The sequence below is a fragment of the Dendropsophus ebraccatus genome, chromosome 7 (genome assembly GCF_027789765.1).
Source record: "Dendropsophus ebraccatus isolate aDenEbr1 chromosome 7, aDenEbr1.pat, whole genome shotgun sequence".
In the NCBI taxonomy this organism is placed as follows: Eukaryota; Metazoa; Chordata; class Amphibia; order Anura; family Hylidae; genus Dendropsophus; species Dendropsophus ebraccatus.
Genome location: NC_091460.1, coordinates 74,534,038 through 74,551,787, shown reverse-complemented (window position 1 = coordinate 74,551,787; position 17,750 = coordinate 74,534,038). Strand labels below are relative to the sequence as shown.

Genomic DNA, 17,750 nt, shown 5'->3' with positions numbered 1-17,750 from the left:
TAGAGGCTGTAGATGTAAAATAATGTTATGGTGTCTGGAGTATAATAAATTGAAAGTATAGTGCACTGAGAACCACTTAGGAATTCTATGTATATAAAATTAAAAATAAGCACTGTGTCATTTAAAGGAGAAGTCCGGCAAAAATTTTTATTATAGTATTGTATTGCCCTCCCAAAAGTTATACAAATCACCTATATGCACTTATTATGGGAAATGCACATAAAGTGCTTTTTTTCCTGCACTTACTACTGCATCAAGGCTTCACTTTCTGGATAACATGGTGATGTCACGACCCGACTCCCAGAGCTGTGCGGGCTGTGGCTGCTGGAGAGGATGGTGGCAAAGGGATGCTCAGTGTCCCCCAGTGCCCTGTGTCCCTCTGTGTCCCCCTGCCATCATCCTCTCCAGCAGCCACAGTCCTGGGAGTCGGATCGTGACATCACCATGTTATCCAGGAAGTAAAGCCTTGATGCAGTAGTAAGTGCAGGGAGAAAACACTTTATAAGCATTTCCCGTAATAAGTGTACATTGGTGATTTGTTTAACTTTTGGGGGGCAATACAATACTTTAATAAAAAAATTCGACAGACTTCTCCTTTAAACTAAAGTGCCCCTGTCATTATAACTTTCTAAATCAATAGTATATGTGAAATAAAGCAAGTTTTCAATTTAAATAAAAAAAATTTATATCATGGAAAACACAGCACTTCCTGTGTTTAGATTCCCCTTCCCCCCCAAAAGAATCTACGTACAGGAAGTGCCGTGTTTCCCAGATCATCTGCGCTCACAGAGAACTCAGTCATTTGACTGACGGACACATTGAGCTGTGCCCAGGACTTCATGCTGGCCAGGACTTCATGTGTTTAGTCTTTTTTTTTTTTTTTCAACCAGCACAAGACTAAAAAAAGCTACCTTCAGGAGACTGGACTTGAATTTCTGGCCAGTATGGCTTTAATTTTACAGCATAAGAACTAAAAAAAGAATGTCAATTGCAAACTTGCTTTATATAACATCTACTGTTGATTTCGTTTTTAGAAGTTATAACAACAGTGACCCAACATTAAAGTGCGCCTCCACTGTTAAGAAAATACCATGGTGCAAAACTCTGCAAATTATGGTTTATTATAAAAAGCAACATGTTAAAGAAACATGTTAACCCTGTGCTTTTTATAATAAATTGCTGTTTTTACTCAACCATACTTTAAAGAATTGGATTCTGTCAGAGACAGTGTTGAGTCTTATGCTGCGTTTACACGAAACGATAATTGGCCCGATCGTACGATTAACGATGTCAGAGTAATGATTTTTTTTTTCACAACGGTCAGCGTTTAGACGGTACGATATATCGTACGGAAATTCGCTCTGCGATCGTTTTGCGATCGCTTAAGCCTATCTCGCACATTGGTTAAATCGGCGAACGACTCTTTACACGGAATGATCTGCGAATTTTTTACGAACAACGATTTTGGAACATGTTGTAAGATCAAAATGAACGATTTCTCGTTCGTCGTTTGATCGTTCAGAACGTTTTCACGTACGGTTATCGTTCCAATTCGATCGTTATCGTGCGAATTCGCACGATAATCGTTTCGTGTAAACGCAGCATTAGATACCTCAATTACCCTTGCTGGGAGCATTCCGTCACAAGGAGTCTCCAGCTTCTTAAACCCCCTGATCACCTGCCAGCTTCCCCAACTGGGAATCTACCCAGGGCCTATACCCCATATGGGGTGATATGCAACTAGCCCAAGGGCCTCTAAGGTGAGCACACGTCTTTTTATTCTATCATATCCAACCTTACGGTATCACACAAGGTGCCTGTGCCCTTGTTTTCCTTCTCTCCTCTTGCATCACTGGAGATGGGAACTATAAAGATGCAGAAGGAAGCCCCGTATCATAAGGTATAGCTATGTGGTCGGAAGTGGGCAGAGTGAGCACTCTGAAGCTTTTAGTGCCTGATTCAAATTAGATTCACAGAGAAATGACTATTGTGCACGATAATTTCTCAATTTAACAGTTGAGGTACACTCTAAAGAGGTTATCCAGTGCTGCAAAAAACATGGCTACTTTGTTTCAGAGACAGCATAACTCTTTTCCTTAGTTTGGGTGGGGTTTTGTAATTCAGTTCCATTGAAGTGAATGGAGCTTACAACACCTGAACTGGAGACAAGAGTGGTGCTGTCTCTGAAACAAAGTGTCCATGTTTTTGTAACATTGGATAACCCCTTTAGGATAGGTCAGGGTCACAGTGCTAAGACCCCCTCCAATCCTTAGCTATAGCTGGTTAAAGTGCGGCAAAATGCTTCATTCCCTGACTCGCTGCTTTTTCCATCCTGTTGCAGAAGAAAGTCTCCCTTGTAAGTCTATGCAGAGAGATATTTATTAAATATGCTTCTCGTAACATAAAAAAAAAAGAAAAGAAAATAAATTTTTTTGCACTTGATAAATGCAATTTCCCTGCATCTGTATAATACAAGGATGATACCGTATTTCACTCTGCATGACATGCTGTAATCTATCAAGTGAGATTTGTTTCATCTGAGTTGTCATGCAGTTTTGCTGCCCATTGAGCTCTACCCCTGGAAGTTTATTTCAAAGCTTTATAATAGCAATTTATTCAGATGTGATACAGATTCAACAAAGTCTAAAGAACCTGAACTGTACAAAATTGTAGCGTCAATAATGCACAATACTAGAAGTTTTAACATTTTGGATTGAAATTAGTTTAATCCACCATCTATTGCACTTTTAAATTTTTTTTCCTGTTCTGCCTACAAGGAAGTTTGGGGGCCTGGTTTCAGTCGCATTCTGAACACAAAAGTGCAATACAACCACATGTCTTTTTTTTTTGGCTGTTGGATGTCTGTCATTTTGTGGCCATATAACGTCCATTATTTCAAAATAATGTTGTTGTAAAATAACAAACATTATTTGGCTGCAAAATGAAATGGCCAAAAAAAAAAAAGACGTTATATGGTCGTGGCCTGTAGGAGTATTCCCATTTTGTAAAGAGAAGACATACTGCTACAACAGTAAAATTGGTGCTGCCTCTTAATTCTTAGCCTCACTAAGGGTCCCAGAGGTCAGCATCCAATAATGTCAAGCCATATCCTAGCAACATGCCATCACTGTACAATATTGGATTAATTGTACACAGCTAGACTGAAAGGATGTTACTATATCATGGATATTACTTACCTTTCGAAAGTTTGGTTGACACTGCTGATCGAGCCATTTTGTGTAAATGGATAAGGATCTGTTGGTGGTTAAGTCTTCACACACAAAACCCATACTCTCAGCAAACAAGGAGGCTAAAAGTGATAGATTTTATTACTTGCAGTCTGGTTTTAATTGTTATTATCCTGCACTTTCTTGGTAGCTCGTAAACTGGCCGCTCACATTACACTTTGCAAAGCAAAATGCAAATCCATTTAAAAAAAACAAAAAAAAAACAAAAGACAGCACTTTTATGGGCCACAAAAAAAGTGTCTACTAGTATATGCTTAATCCTTTGTCAATTTTATAATGGTGGCATACTATACACTCCATAAGAGAAAATTCTAATAACTTCACAATTATTGCTCCAAAATTCTGTGACCTTAGAACGGTCAGCTTATCCTTACTGCATTGCTGTCAAATAAATTTGCATATGTCCTAGTAAGGTTTTAATGGATATAGACCTATAAGCAGGCTGTGTGTGTGTGTGTGTGGGGGGGGGGGGGGGGGGGGGGTTATAACGTCCCTGAGCCCCCACAGTGCCCCCTCTATATCTCTATGTGTGACCCCTCCATATCACTATGTATGACCCCCTCTATATCACTATGACTGACCCCATCCCATATTACAGGGATCTGGCATAGTTAGCAGTGTATCTTTGGGTATGGTGAATATTTAGTTAGAAGCATAGAGGATTGTCAGCAGGAAAAGATCACCTGCTCCATCTAGTCTAGTTCTGAGTTGTGCAGGACATGGAGGCTGGAGACTGGCTGCATCCACTGCACACACAGCAGAAGCTGCTTTATATCTTTCCTTATTTCCTCAGAAGTTGCCCCAGGATCATGTTGGACATTAGAGAGAAGCTGCTGAGCCAGTGTGATAAATAACTCCCCTGGTAACTGACCGGCCATTTATGAAGGAGCAGGAGTCGGAGTTGGGAGTCGGTCCTAATAAAATTCAGGAGTCAGAGCTGCGGCTTAACGACTCCACAGCCCTGGAGCTCAGGAGCTGAGCTCACTTCAAAGTGAGCTCACTTCTGCACTGCCGTCCAATGGCACAGGATGTTACATATTTTAAATGAATTTTAAATCAAATTTGTGATTTTCCAATAAAAAAAAATCTGAGTAAGCCCCCCCCACCGCCCCCAATGGTGAATTAATCAAATTAATTTGATTAATCACCTAGCCCTAATTACTTGTGTGAAAACTTTGTTTTAAATTGAATAGAGTGGCATTGTGTATGCGCAACACAGCTATTTCTGGCAGCAAGTACCACATTTGCATGTACTACTTGCCGCTCCATAAAAAAAAAAAACTCAGGGTCCCGCACTTGAGATCACAGGAGGTCCCCAGTAACCTGACACTTATCCTCTATACTGTGGATGGGAGGTAAAAGATTTACCTTAGAATACCCCCTTCAAAAAAGTCATACCTAAATGATACCTGGTGCTATTTTTTTTTTATTTTTGCCCTTAGGCACTAACCTAGTGTAACGCCTGGAGTTGTGGATCCACTGAACCGTCACTAGCGATGGTAGTAACCGCACCAGGGAGCCGAGTCTAAGGGGCCGCTGGTTTTCACCAGAGCCCGCCGCAAGGTGGGATGGGCTTGCTGCGGCAGGCGACCCCCAGGTCGCTACCCCTGGCTTGGTTGCTAGTGACAGCAGGCGAGGCGTGGCAGGAGCAGTAGGCAGAAGATAGTGCAGGCAGAGGTCTGTAGGCGTAACCGCAGGTGGCAGGCAGTGCTCAGGAACAATGGGTAAGCAGCGGACAGGGACTAGGAACAAGGACTGAGGTCAGGAACAACAGGGAGCTGGGCCAAACGCTATGGCAAGCATGTAGGGGCTCCAACACAAGGGACAGGGCATGCTGGGATTTATAGGGAGTGATTGGTGCAACTACCAATTAGGGACGGACTGGCCCTTTAAATCTGAGACAGCCGTCGCGCGCGCCGGCCGCCACAGACGGAGACAGGAGCGGGGCGAGGTAAGGCGCCCCCCGGGGCCGAACAGGTAGCAGCGCCGGGTCCCTGCACATGGACCCCGGCGGCTGCATGGGGCGGAGAGAGGGCGTGACAGTACCCCCCTTTGGCCTCCCCCTCTTTTTAGCCTGCAGGAATCTCTTGATGAGATTATGGTCCAGGATGTTAGTCTCGGGTTTCCAGGACCTCTCCTCAGGACCAAATCCTCTCCAGTCCGCTAGGAAGAAACGTCTTCCTCTGACAGTTTTCATGGCCAGAATGTCTTTAACAATGTCTTTAACATCAGAGACAACTTGTGGAGCAGTGAACGAAGACTTATTGGAGAATCGGTTGAGGACCACTGGCTTTAAGAGGGAAACATGGAAGGCGTTCGGAATCCGCATAGTAGGGGGTAGACAGAGTTTGTAGGTGACTGGACCGAGAAATCGAGGACCCAACTTGTAGCTGGGAATCTTAAGTCGGACATATTTGGCCGAGAGCCAGACTTTGTCACCTGGGAGAAAATTCGTGGCAGGTCTTCTTCTCTTATCCGCCTGGTCCTTCATGCGGTCAGATGCCTTGAGCAAAGATTGTCGAGTCTGTTCACAGATCGACTGCAGGTCAGACAACAATTCCTCCACGGCTGGGACCTCGGAGGATGGAGAGAGAGGCAGAGGAGGACGAGGGTGACGCCCATAGACCACATAAAAGGGTGACTTACCTGTGGAACTCGAGTCCAGATGGTTGTAGGAGAACTCTGCCCATGGAAGCAGACTGGACCAGTTGTCCTGGCGAGCAGAGACGAAGTGTCGTAGATAATTGCCAAGGACTTGATTGACCCTTTCCACTTGCCCATTAGTCTGGGGATGATAGGCTGACGAGAAGTCCAGCTTCACTTGGAGTTGAGAACAGAGAGCACGCCAGAATCTGGAGACGAATTGTGAGCCTCTGTCTGACACAATATGAAGAGGAAGACCATGTAGGCGGAAGATATGCTGAAAGAACAACTGGGCCAGGCGAGGAGCGGATGGTAGTCCAGGAAGAGCCACGAAGTGGGACATTTTGGAGAAGCGGTCTGTAACAACCCAAATGACAGTGTTACCCGCAGATGGAGGCAAGTCTGTGACAAAGTCCATGCCTATATGGCACCAGGCACAGTCTGGAACTGGCAAGGGCTGAAGTAGGCCGGCAGGTCTTAGACGGGAGGACTTGTTCCTGGCACAGATGGTACAGGAAGCCACAAAGTCCTTGACATCTTGGAGTAGGCTGGGCCACCAGTAGTGGCGGGAGATCAGTTGCCCGGTCTTCTGAACTCCCGGATGCCTGGCCACCACAGAGGAATGACCCCACTTCAAAATTCGTCTTCGAAGTGCAGGGCGCACATAGGTCTCCCCGGGAGGCAATCTCTGAAGGGTAGATGTGGCGACTGGCACTAGGCGATCGGGAGGTATAATGTGGCGAGGGGATTCCTCTTGCCCCATAACATCAGATGCTCGGGACAGTGCATCGGCTTTCACGTTCTTCTCAGCCGGGCGGAAATGAATTACGAAGTTGGATCGTGAGAAGAAGAGCGACCACCTGGCCTGCCAAGGATTGAGGCGTTGGGCCGATTGGAGGTAGAGAAGGTTCTTGTGGTCCGTGTAGATGTTGACCGGATGCCTAGCCCCCTCTAGGAGATGACGCCACTCCTCCAGTGCCAATTTAATCACCAAGAGTTCTCGGTCACCAATAGTATAATTCCTCTCAGCAGGGGAGAAAGTCCTTGAGAAGAACCCACAGGTTCTAATCTTGCCTGATGCGTCCCTCTGCGAGAGAACGGCTCCAGCGCCCACTGAAGATGCGTCAACCTCAAGTGAAAACGGCTTGGTGGCATCCGGGCGGACAAGAGCAGGAGCAGAGGCAATGGCAGACTTTAGGCTAGTGAAGGCTTGCTCGGCCTCAGGTGGCCAATGCCTGGGATCCGCCTTCTTCTTAGCGAGAGCCACGATGGGTGCAACCAGGGTAGAGAAATGTGGGATGAACTGCCGATAGTAGTTGGCAAATCCTAGGAGGCGTTGGATAGCTCTGAGTCCCACAGGACGTGGCCACTGGAGAACAGCTGAAAGTTTGGCTGAATCCATTTGTAGACCCCAGTCGGGGACAATATACCCAAGAAACGGAAGGCTGCGCTGATGGAAAACGCACTTCTCCAGCTTGGCGTACAAATGATTGGCCCATAGTCTTCGTAGGACCTGACGTACTTGTGTCACGTGAGTCTGCTGGTCAGGGGAGAAGACCAGAATGTCGTCAAGATAGACGATGACGCAGACATAGAGGAGGTCACAGAATATGTCGTTGACGAATTCCTGGAAAACCGCTGGGGCAGTGCATAGGCCGAATGGCATGACCAGGTATTCGTAGTGCCCATCTCTGGTGTTAAAAGCGGTCTTCCATTCGTCTCCTTCACGAATACGGATTAAATTGTACGCTCCCCTGAGGTCCAGCTTAGAGAAGATCTTGGCTCCACGGAGACGGTCGAATAGTTCAGGTATAAGCGGAAGAGGATATCGGTTCTTGACTGTCACCTTATTTAGGCCCCGGTAGTCTATGCATGGGCGGAGAGAACCGTCCTTCTTATGAACAAAGAAGAATCCTGCGCCAGCAGGGGACGTAGATTTGCAGATCAAACCCTTCTGTAGGTTCTCCCGGATGTAGGAGGACATGGCCTCAGTCTCGGGTACGGAGAGAGGGTACACCCGACCTTGTGGAGGAGAAGTTCCAGGAAGGAGGTCTATGGGACAATCATACGTCCGGTGAGGGGGTAGAGAGTCCGCCTCTTTGGCAGAAAAGACGTCAGCCAAGTCTTGGTATTCTGCCGGTAGGCCGGGTTGAGGCTTGACGGAGTCAGGTGACGTCATAGAGCACTTGGGCTGAGGAAGCTTCAGACACCGGTTAGGACAGTCCAGACTCCAACTGAGAATCTCCCCGGTTCTCCAGTCTAGCTGAGGGGCATGTAATTGCAGCCAAGGGAGGCCCAGCAGGATGTCGGAGGAGGAATGGCGCAAGACGTACAAGGAGATCTTCTCCTGATGTAAAGCGCCCACCTGGAGGACTAGAGGTGCAGTCTGGTAGTGTACAGCTTCGGTAAGAGTCTCGCCCGTGACCGAGGAGATAGACAGGGATCGGGCTGGTTGACACTGCTGATCGAGCCATTTTGTGTAAATGGATAAGGATCTGTTGGTGGTTAAGTCTTCACACACAAAACCCATACTCTCAGCAAACAAGGAGGCTAAAAGTGATAGATTTTATTACTTGCAGTCTGGTTTTAATTGTTATTATCCTGCACTTTCTTGGTAGCTCGTAAACTGGCCGCTCACATTACACTTTGCAAAGCAAAATGCAAATCCATTTAAAAAAAACAAAAAAAAACAAAAGACAGCACTTTTATGGGCCACAAAAAAAGTGTCTACTAGTATATGCTTAATCCTTTGTCAATTTTATAATGGTGGCATACTATACACTCCATAAGAGAAAATTCTAATAACTTCACAATTATTGCTCCAAAATTCTGTGACCTTAGAACGGTCAGCTTATCCTTACTGCATTGCTGTCAAATAAATTTGCATATGTCCTAGTAAGGTTTTAATGGATATAGACCTATAAGCAGGCTGTGTGTGTGTGTGTGTGTGTGGGGGGGGGGGGGGGGGGTTATAACGTCCCTGAGCCCCCACAGTGCCCCCTCTATATCTCTATGTGTGACCCCTCCATATCACTATGTATGACCCCCTCTATATCACTATGACTGACCCCATCCCATATTACAGGGATCTGGCATAGTTAGCAGTGTATCTTTGGGTATGGTGAATATTTAGTTAGAAGCATAGAGGATTGTCAGCAGGAAAAGATCACCTGCTCCATCTAGTCTAGTTCTGAGTTGTGCAGGACATGGAGGCTGGAGACTGGCTGCATCCACTGCACACACAGCAGAAGCTGCTTTATATCTTTCCTTATTTCCTCAGAAGTTGCCCCAGGATCATGTTGGACATTAGAGAGAAGCTGCTGAGCCAGTGTGATAAATAACTCCCCTGGTAACTGACCGGCCATTTATGAAGGAGCAGGAGTCGGAGTTGGGAGTCGGTCCTAATAAAATTCAGGAGTCAGAGCTGCGGCTTAACGACTCCACAGCCCTGGAGCTCAGGAGCTGAGCTCACTTCAAAGTGAGCTCACTTCTGCACTGCCGTCCAATGGCACAGGATGTTACATATTTTAAATGAATTTTAAATCAAATTTGTGATTTTCCAATAAAAAAAAATCTGAGTAAGCCCCCCCCACCGCCCCCAATGGTGAATTAATCAAATTAATTTGATTAATCACCTAGCCCTAATTACTTGTGTGAAAACTTTGTTTTAAATTGAATAGAGTGGCATTGTGTATGCGCAACACAGCTATTTCTGGCAGCAAGTACCACATTTGCATGTACTACTTGCCGCTCCATAAAAAAAAAAAACTCAGGGTCCCGCACTTGAGATCACAGGAGGTCCCCAGTAACCTGACACTTATCCTCTATACTGTGGATGGGAGGTAAAAGATTTACCTTAGAATACCCCCTTCAAAAAAGTCATACCTAAATGATACCTGGTGCTATTTTTTTTTTATTTTTGCCCTTAGGCACTAACCTAGTGTAACGCCTGGAGTTGTGGATCCACTGAACCGTCACTAGCGATGGTAGTAACCGCACCAGGGAGCCGAGTCTAAGGGGCCGCTGGTTTTCACCAGAGCCCGCCGCAAGGTGGGATGGGCTTGCTGCGGCAGGCGACCCCCAGGTCGCTACCCCTGGCTTGGTTGCTAGTGACAGCAGGCGAGGCGTGGCAGGAGCAGTAGGCAGAAGATAGTGCAGGCAGAGGTCTGTAGGCGTAACCGCAGGTGGCAGGCAGTGCTCAGGAACAATGGGTAAGCAGCGGACAGGGACTAGGAACAAGGACTGAGGTCAGGAACAACAGGGAGCTGGGCCAAACGCTATGGCAAGCATGTAGGGGCTCCAACACAAGGGACAGGGCATGCTGGGATTTATAGGGAGTGATTGGTGCAACTACCAATTAGGGACGGACTGGCCCTTTAAATCTGAGACAGCCGTCGCGCGCGCCGGCCGCCACAGACGGAGACAGGAGCGGGGCGAGGTAAGGCGCCCCCCGGGGCCGAACAGGTAGCAGCGCCGGGTCCCTGCACATGGACCCCGGCGGCTGCATGGGGCGGAGAGAGGGCGTGACAGTACCCCCCTTTGGCCTCCCCCTCTTTTTAGCCTGCAGGAATCTCTTGATGAGATTATGGTCCAGGATGTTAGTCTCGGGTTTCCAGGACCTCTCCTCAGGACCAAATCCTCTCCAGTCCGCTAGGAAGAAACGTCTTCCTCTGACAGTTTTCATGGCCAGAATGTCTTTAACAATGTCTTTAACATCAGAGACAACTTGTGGAGCAGTGAACGAAGACTTATTGGAGAATCGGTTGAGGACCACTGGCTTTAAGAGGGAAACATGGAAGGCGTTCGGAATCCGCATAGTAGGGGGTAGACAGAGTTTGTAGGTGACTGGACTGAGAAATCGAGGACCCAACTTGTAGCTGGGAATCTTAAGTCGGACATATTTGGCCGAGAGCCAGACTTTGTCACCTGGGAGAAAATTCGTGGCAGGTCTTCTTCTCTTATCCGCCTGGTCCTTCATGCGGTCAGATGCCTTGAGCAAAGATTGTCGAGTCTGTTCACAGATCGACTGCAGGTCAGACAACAATTCCTCCACGGCTGGGACCTCGGAGGATGGAGAGAGAGGCAGAGGAGGACGAGGGTGACGCCCATAGACCACATAAAAGGGTGACTTACCTGTGGAACTCGAGTCCAGATGGTTGTAGGAGAACTCTGCCCATGGAAGCAGACTGGACCAGTTGTCCTGGCGAGCAGAGACGAAGTGTCGTAGATAATTGCCAAGGACTTGATTGACCCTTTCCACTTGCCCATTAGTCTGGGGATGATAGGCTGACGAGAAGTCCAGCTTCACTTGGAGTTGAGAACAGAGAGCACGCCAGAATCTGGAGACGAATTGTGAGCCTCTGTCTGACACAATATGAAGAGGAAGACCATGTAGGCGGAAGATATGCTGAAAGAACAACTGGGCCAGGCGAGGAGCGGATGGTAGTCCAGGAAGAGCCACGAAGTGGGACATTTTGGAGAAGCGGTCTGTAACAACCCAAATGACAGTGTTACCCGCAGATGGAGGCAAGTCTGTGACAAAGTCCATGCCTATATGGCACCAGGCACAGTCTGGAACTGGCAAGGGCTGAAGTAGGCCGGCAGGTCTTAGACGGGAGGACTTGTTCCTGGCACAGATGGTACAGGAAGCCACAAAGTCCTTGACATCTTGGAGTAGGCTGGGCCACCAGTAGTGGCGGGAGATCAGTTGCCCGGTCTTCTGAACTCCCGGATGCCTGGCCACCACAGAGGAATGACCCCACTTCAAAATTCGTCTTCGAAGTGCAGGGCGCACATAGGTCTCCCCGGGAGGCAATCTCTGAAGGGTAGATGTGGCGACTGGCACTAGGCGATCGGGAGGTATAATGTGGCGAGGGGATTCCTCTTGCCCCATAACATCAGATGCTCGGGACAGTGCATCGGCTTTCACGTTCTTCTCAGCCGGGCGGAAATGAATTACGAGGTTGGATCGTGAGAAGAAGAGCGACCACCTGGCCTGCCAAGGATTGAGGCGTTGGGCCGATTGGAGGTAGAGAAGGTTCTTGTGGTCCGTGTAGATGTTGACCGGATGCCTAGCCCCCTCTAGGAGATGACGCCACTCCTCCAGTGCCAATTTAATCACCAAGAGTTCTCGGTCACCAATAGTATAATTCCTCTCAGCAGGGGAGAAAGTCCTTGAGAAGAACCCACAGGTTCTAATCTTGCCTGATGCGTCCCTCTGCGAGAGAACGGCTCCAGCGCCCACTGAAGATGCGTCAACCTCAAGTGAAAACGGCTTGGTGGCATCCGGGCGGACAAGAGCAGGAGCAGAGGCAATGGCAGACTTTAGGCTAGTGAAGGCTTGCTCGGCCTCAGGTGGCCAATGCCTGGGATCCGCCTTCTTCTTAGCGAGAGCCACGATGGGTGCAACCAGGGTAGAGAAATGTGGGATGAACTGCCGATAGTAGTTGGCAAATCCTAGGAGGCGTTGGATAGCTCTGAGTCCCACAGGACGTGGCCACTGGAGAACAGCTGAAAGTTTGGCTGAATCCATTTGTAGACCCCAGTCGGGGACAATATACCCAAGAAACGGAAGGCTGCGCTGATGGAAAACGCACTTCTCCAGCTTGGCGTACAAATGATTGGCCCATAGTCTTCGTAGGACCTGACGTACTTGTGTCACGTGAGTCTGCTGGTCAGGGGAGAAGACCAGAATGTCGTCAAGATAGACGATGACGCAGACATAGAGGAGGTCACAGAATATGTCGTTGACGAATTCCTGGAAAACCGCTGGGGCAGTGCATAGGCCGAATGGCATGACCAGGTATTCGTAGTGCCCATCTCTGGTGTTAAAAGCGGTCTTCCATTCGTCTCCTTCACGAATACGGATTAAATTGTACGCTCCCCTGAGGTCCAGCTTAGAGAAGATCTTGGCTCCACGGAGACGGTCGAATAGTTCAGGTATAAGCGGAAGAGGATATCGGTTCTTGACTGTCACCTTATTTAGGCCCCGGTAGTCTATGCATGGGCGGAGAGAACCGTCCTTCTTATGAACAAAGAAGAATCCTGCGCCAGCAGGGGACGTAGATTTGCAGATCAAACCCTTCTGTAGGTTCTCCCGGATGTAGGAGGACATGGCCTCAGTCTCGGGTACGGAGAGAGGGTACACCCGACCTTGTGGAGGAGAAGTTCCAGGAAGGAGGTCTATGGGACAATCATACGTCCGGTGAGGGGGTAGAGAGTCCGCCTCTTTGGCAGAAAAGACGTCAGCCAAGTCTTTGTATTCTGCCGGTAGGCCGGGTTGAGGCTTGACGGAGTCAGGTGACGTCATAGAGCACTTGGGCTGAGGAAGCTTCAGACACCGGTTAGGACAGTCCAGACTCCAACTGAGAATCTCCCCGGTTCTCCAGTCTAGCTGAGGGGCATGTAATTGCAGCCAAGGGAGGCCCAGCAGGATGTCGGAGGAGGAATGGCGCAAGACGTACAAGGAGATCTTCTCCTGATGTAAAGCGCCCACCTGGAGGACTAGAGGTGCAGTCTGGTAGTGTACAGCTTCGGTAAGAGTCTCGCCCGTGACCGAGGAGATAGACAGGGATCGGGCTAGCTGGGTCACCGGTAGCCGCCATCTTTGGACCAATGTGGCTGCAATGAAACTGCCTGCAGACCCAGAGTCGATGAAGGCAGTAGTCTGGTGCGTTTGTCCTGAGGGTGTCTGGATGGAGACTGGCATAGACAACCTTGAAGAGGTAGCATTCACACCTAGGGAGGCCTCTCCTACCGGACCTAGGTGCGAGCGTTTCCCGGACGCTGAGGACGTTGGGGACATCTCTGCCGGAAGTGATCAGAGCCACCGCAATAGAGACAGAGATTCAGCTCCAGTCGGCGAGCTCTCTCAACAGGGGTCAGGCGAGCTCGTTCTAGCTGCATCGGAACGTCAGTAGTTAACTGGGGTACTGGCGTGACTGGATTCTGGAAAACCGGTGCCAGCCGGTGATGGCGACGAGGCAGGCTTAGTGGCCGTTCTTGCCGGACCTCCTCCTCTCTCTCAGAAAACCGGTTGCCGACTCTGGTAGCCAGTAGGATAAGATTGTTCAAGGAGGTAAGAAGATCTCGGGCGGAGAGCACGTCCTTCACCCGACTGGATAGGCCCTTCTTGAAGGTGGCTATTGGAGCGGCCTCATTCCAGTCTAATTCTGCTGCCAGGGTGCGGAACTGGATGGCGTAGTCGCCAACGGTGGAACTCCCTTGAGAGAGATTGAGGAGAGCTGTCTCAGCCGAAGACGCACGGGCAGGTTCCTCAAAGACGGAGCGAAACTCGGCCAGGAAGGTTCGGAGATTTGCAGCAGCAGGGTCATCTCGGTCCCAGAGAGGCGTGGCCCAAGCCAGAGCTCTACCCTCCAGTAGGCTGATGATGAAAGCCACTTTAGAGCGCTCGGTGGAAAACTGACTACTTAAAAGTTCAATGTGCATGGTGCATTGAGTCAGGAATCCTCTGCACAACTTGGGATCGCCCCCGTATTTACTCGGGAGAGCCAGTCGAAGTCTCGAAGGGGCTGCAGGAGGTGGTGAGCGCTGGGCTGTAGTATGCTGCTGTAAGGCGGCGGTCAGTTGCTGAATCTGCTGCGACTGTTGCTGGATCTGTTACGCCTGTTGGGCGACCACTCGGGCTACGTCACGGATATCAGGCACCTCACCGGGATCCATGGTTGGAGCCTACTGTAACGCCTGGAGTCGTGGATCCACTGAACAGTCACTAGCGATGGTAGTAACCGCACCAGGGAGCGGAGTCTAAGGGGCCGCTGTTTTCACCAGAGCCCACCTCAAGGCGGGATGGGCTTGCTGCGGCAGGCGACCCCCAGGTCGCTACCCCTGGCTTGGTTGCTAGTGACAGCAGGCGAGGCGTGGCAGGAGCAGTAGGCAGAAGATAGTGCAGGCAGAGGTCTGTAGGCGTAACCGCAGGTGGCAGGGAGTGCTCAGGAACAATGGTTAAGCAGCGGACAGGGACTAGGGACCGGGACAGCGGACAGGGACTAGGAACAAGGACTGAGGTCAGGAACAACAGGGAGCTGGGCCAAACACTATGGGAAGCATGTAGGGGCTCCAACACGAGGGACAGGGCATGCTGGGATTTATAGGGAGTGATTGGTGCAACTACCAATTAGGGACGGACTGGCCCTTTAAATCTGAGACAGCCGGCACGCGCGCGCCCTAGGAGGCGGGGACGTGCGCGCCGGCCGGCACAGACAGAGACAGGATCGGGGCGAGGTAAGGCGCCCCCCGGGGCCGAACAGGTAGCAGCGCCGGGTCCCTGCACATGGACCCCGGCGGCTGCATGGGGCGGAGAGAGGTCGCAGCGGCGGCCCGGAGCACGGGACGCCGCCGCGGCCATGACACCTAGTTCTTACCCTAGTGTTTCCTCTGTAATGTCTGGCAAACTGTTTTTTTCTGATAAAAGTTAAGTTACAATAGAAAGCAAACATTACGGGAATTCAAATTTACATACCGGATTCCCCAACTAGAAATGTGTGCTTTGTGTGCTCCATGACAGCTCTGGCCACACCTATGGCATTTTTAATTCTTCTAAGATTTGCTACTGCACCGACTTCCATTGTGTTCCTGAAATACAGATAAATGTAATTCGATGGATTAGATTAAAAGACCTTTATTTTGGCAGCTTTTGTTGATTTTCAGCACTTGTATGGAAATTCTATAAATGGTCTTAAAGGGGTTATCCAGTGCTACAAAAACATGGCCACTTTCTTCCAGAGACAACATAACTCTTGTCTCCAGTTCAGGTGGGGTTTGTAATTAAGCTCCATTCACTTCAATGGAACTAAGTTACAAAACTCTACCCAAATTGGAGACAAGAGTGGTGCTGTCTCTGGAAGAAAGTGGCCATGTTTTTGTGGTACTGGATAACCCTTATAATGTTGTACATGTTAACGGGTGGAGAGTAAAAATAAAGAAGTCTGTACCTGCCTGACTCAGATCCCATGAGGATTCCAAACCTGACAGTTAGCACCTTCTCCTCCCTGTACTGATACATAGGAAATGTCTATCCAGCCAATCCCTGGCTGAGGTGAGCTTCTGGCTGGCCAAGCATTTCCATGTGTCAGGATGAAGAAGAGGAAACACTGACAGCTGGGACCAGCTCTGGCAGGGAATTGGTGGCAGGTAAATACATATTGCACTATCCCTCACCCCAACCCTAAGAGGTTTTAAATTCAGAAATAAGTCTCTGAAATGCTGCTTTAAGTTAGAGCTTTCTGGGACTAGTTCCATTAACTCTTAGATAACTGCTGGGATAACTCCTACCACTACTTAGCTGTAGAATAGAGTATCAGTATCCTTAGATATTAAAAATGAGATTAAATTCATGTTCAGTTCTTGCTGTATGCATAGCCATAGTGTGTAAGTAACTAGCTGGTAGTTTTGTGTTTTGGTAGTCTGGTAGTAAGCTTTTGTATGATTCATCATTCATGACAGAACATAAAGAGGTGGATGTCCATATCTCTGTTTATAAGCCAGAAAGAAAAAGCCTTTAAAGGGATACTCCAGAATACACCTACTTTACCTCCCCGGCTCCGGTGTTGCTGCCCTCATCCCGCTGCTTTGGTCCCTAGTCACGTCCTGGTCTGAGACAGGACTTGAGATGTGACTTCTCAGGCCATTCAGCAGCAGAACAGTCACAGACCAGAAAGGAGCAGGAGACCGGGGACGGGAGCAGCAGGATGTGGGAGGCAGCACTGGAACTGGAAAGGTGTCAAAGGAAAGTAGATGTAATTGTTTTCATACACCCCCTCCCCATTGATTGTAAAAAAAAAAAAAGGGGGTCCCGGATAGAGTACCCCTTTAAGAGAGCAATAAAAGGGCTTCACTAGAGGTGCATTGGGCCTATGGCCTCCAAATTCATACAAAAGCATATGGATAATTTGAATACAAAAGAGAAAAATTGGTCCAATGTTCCCACAGTACCAGAGAACACAGAAGCTATACAGCTCTATATACTAGGAAGCCATACACCCCGGGTGCACCACCGTGTAGGTCTGCCATGTACATGAGCCCTGAGGGGACAGCAGAGTACAGGTATATGATAACTTACACGGAAGTGTGTGAAGGGAGACACAAGCACTGCAAGATATAGAAAAATACAATGTTACCCGTTCATGATCATTGCATCCAGTGTGGTTTCTCCAGTTTCATCAGGGCTCCCTCCATATCCCACAGTGCCATCACACTGGTCAACCTCACACTGAGCACAGCCCTTCTCTACCGCATCCAACGCGGATCCACCGATCGCCAGCGATTTCCAAGCTAAGAAGCAAAGACACTTGGTCAATACACACAGAAAGCATAGGCAGACATGACGTAAACCTTGGGTGGCCTTTTCATCTTATACTATTCCCTGCAGAAGCAGACAGTAAAAAACAACTATACAGTATTGATAAGGCCAGATTATGGGATTTTACCTCCTTGCACCGTACCTATATGACTACACCTATATATATTGCCCTCTTAAGAGACTGGAGATGATCAGAGGGTGACAGAGAGATGTTCTGGATGAAGAGGAGGAATGCTGGAAGCACGTCACTTAGAACAACTCCTAGAAAGTTATCATTTGTAGACACAATCCCCAAGGACCCAGAGACTCCTATCTATAAACAATTTATGGAAAACAACTACATTGTGCTCTTGGATTCATGAAAAAGTATCTTTGCACAGAATGTATTGTTCTACCCTTTTTGACCTTTTTGAATAATAATAATGAATACCAATATAGATGCCATTGCGCATGACTGAATATCTAAATCACTAGCACCGCCTCATCTATGTCTTATTAGCATTTGTTACCACCCTATATTTTATCTGTCTATAAAATGT

The 17,750-nt window shown here is 48.4% G+C and overlaps 1 protein-coding gene across 1 annotated transcript in view; it reads right to left on the bottom strand.

Moving 5' to 3' along the window:
- Positions 1-17,750, bottom strand: part of AGA (aspartylglucosaminidase) — a 41,314-nt gene that overhangs the window by 8,602 nt on the left and 14,962 nt on the right. The window contains exons 3-5 of the mRNA XM_069976169.1: positions 17,030-17,183; positions 15,373-15,485; positions 3,198-3,310 (exon numbers count right to left, since the gene is read on the bottom strand). Coding sequence (XP_069832270.1) covers positions 3,198-3,310; positions 15,373-15,485; positions 17,030-17,183 — 380 coding nt within the window. The remainder of the gene's footprint in view (positions 1-3,197; positions 3,311-15,372; positions 15,486-17,029; positions 17,184-17,750) is intronic.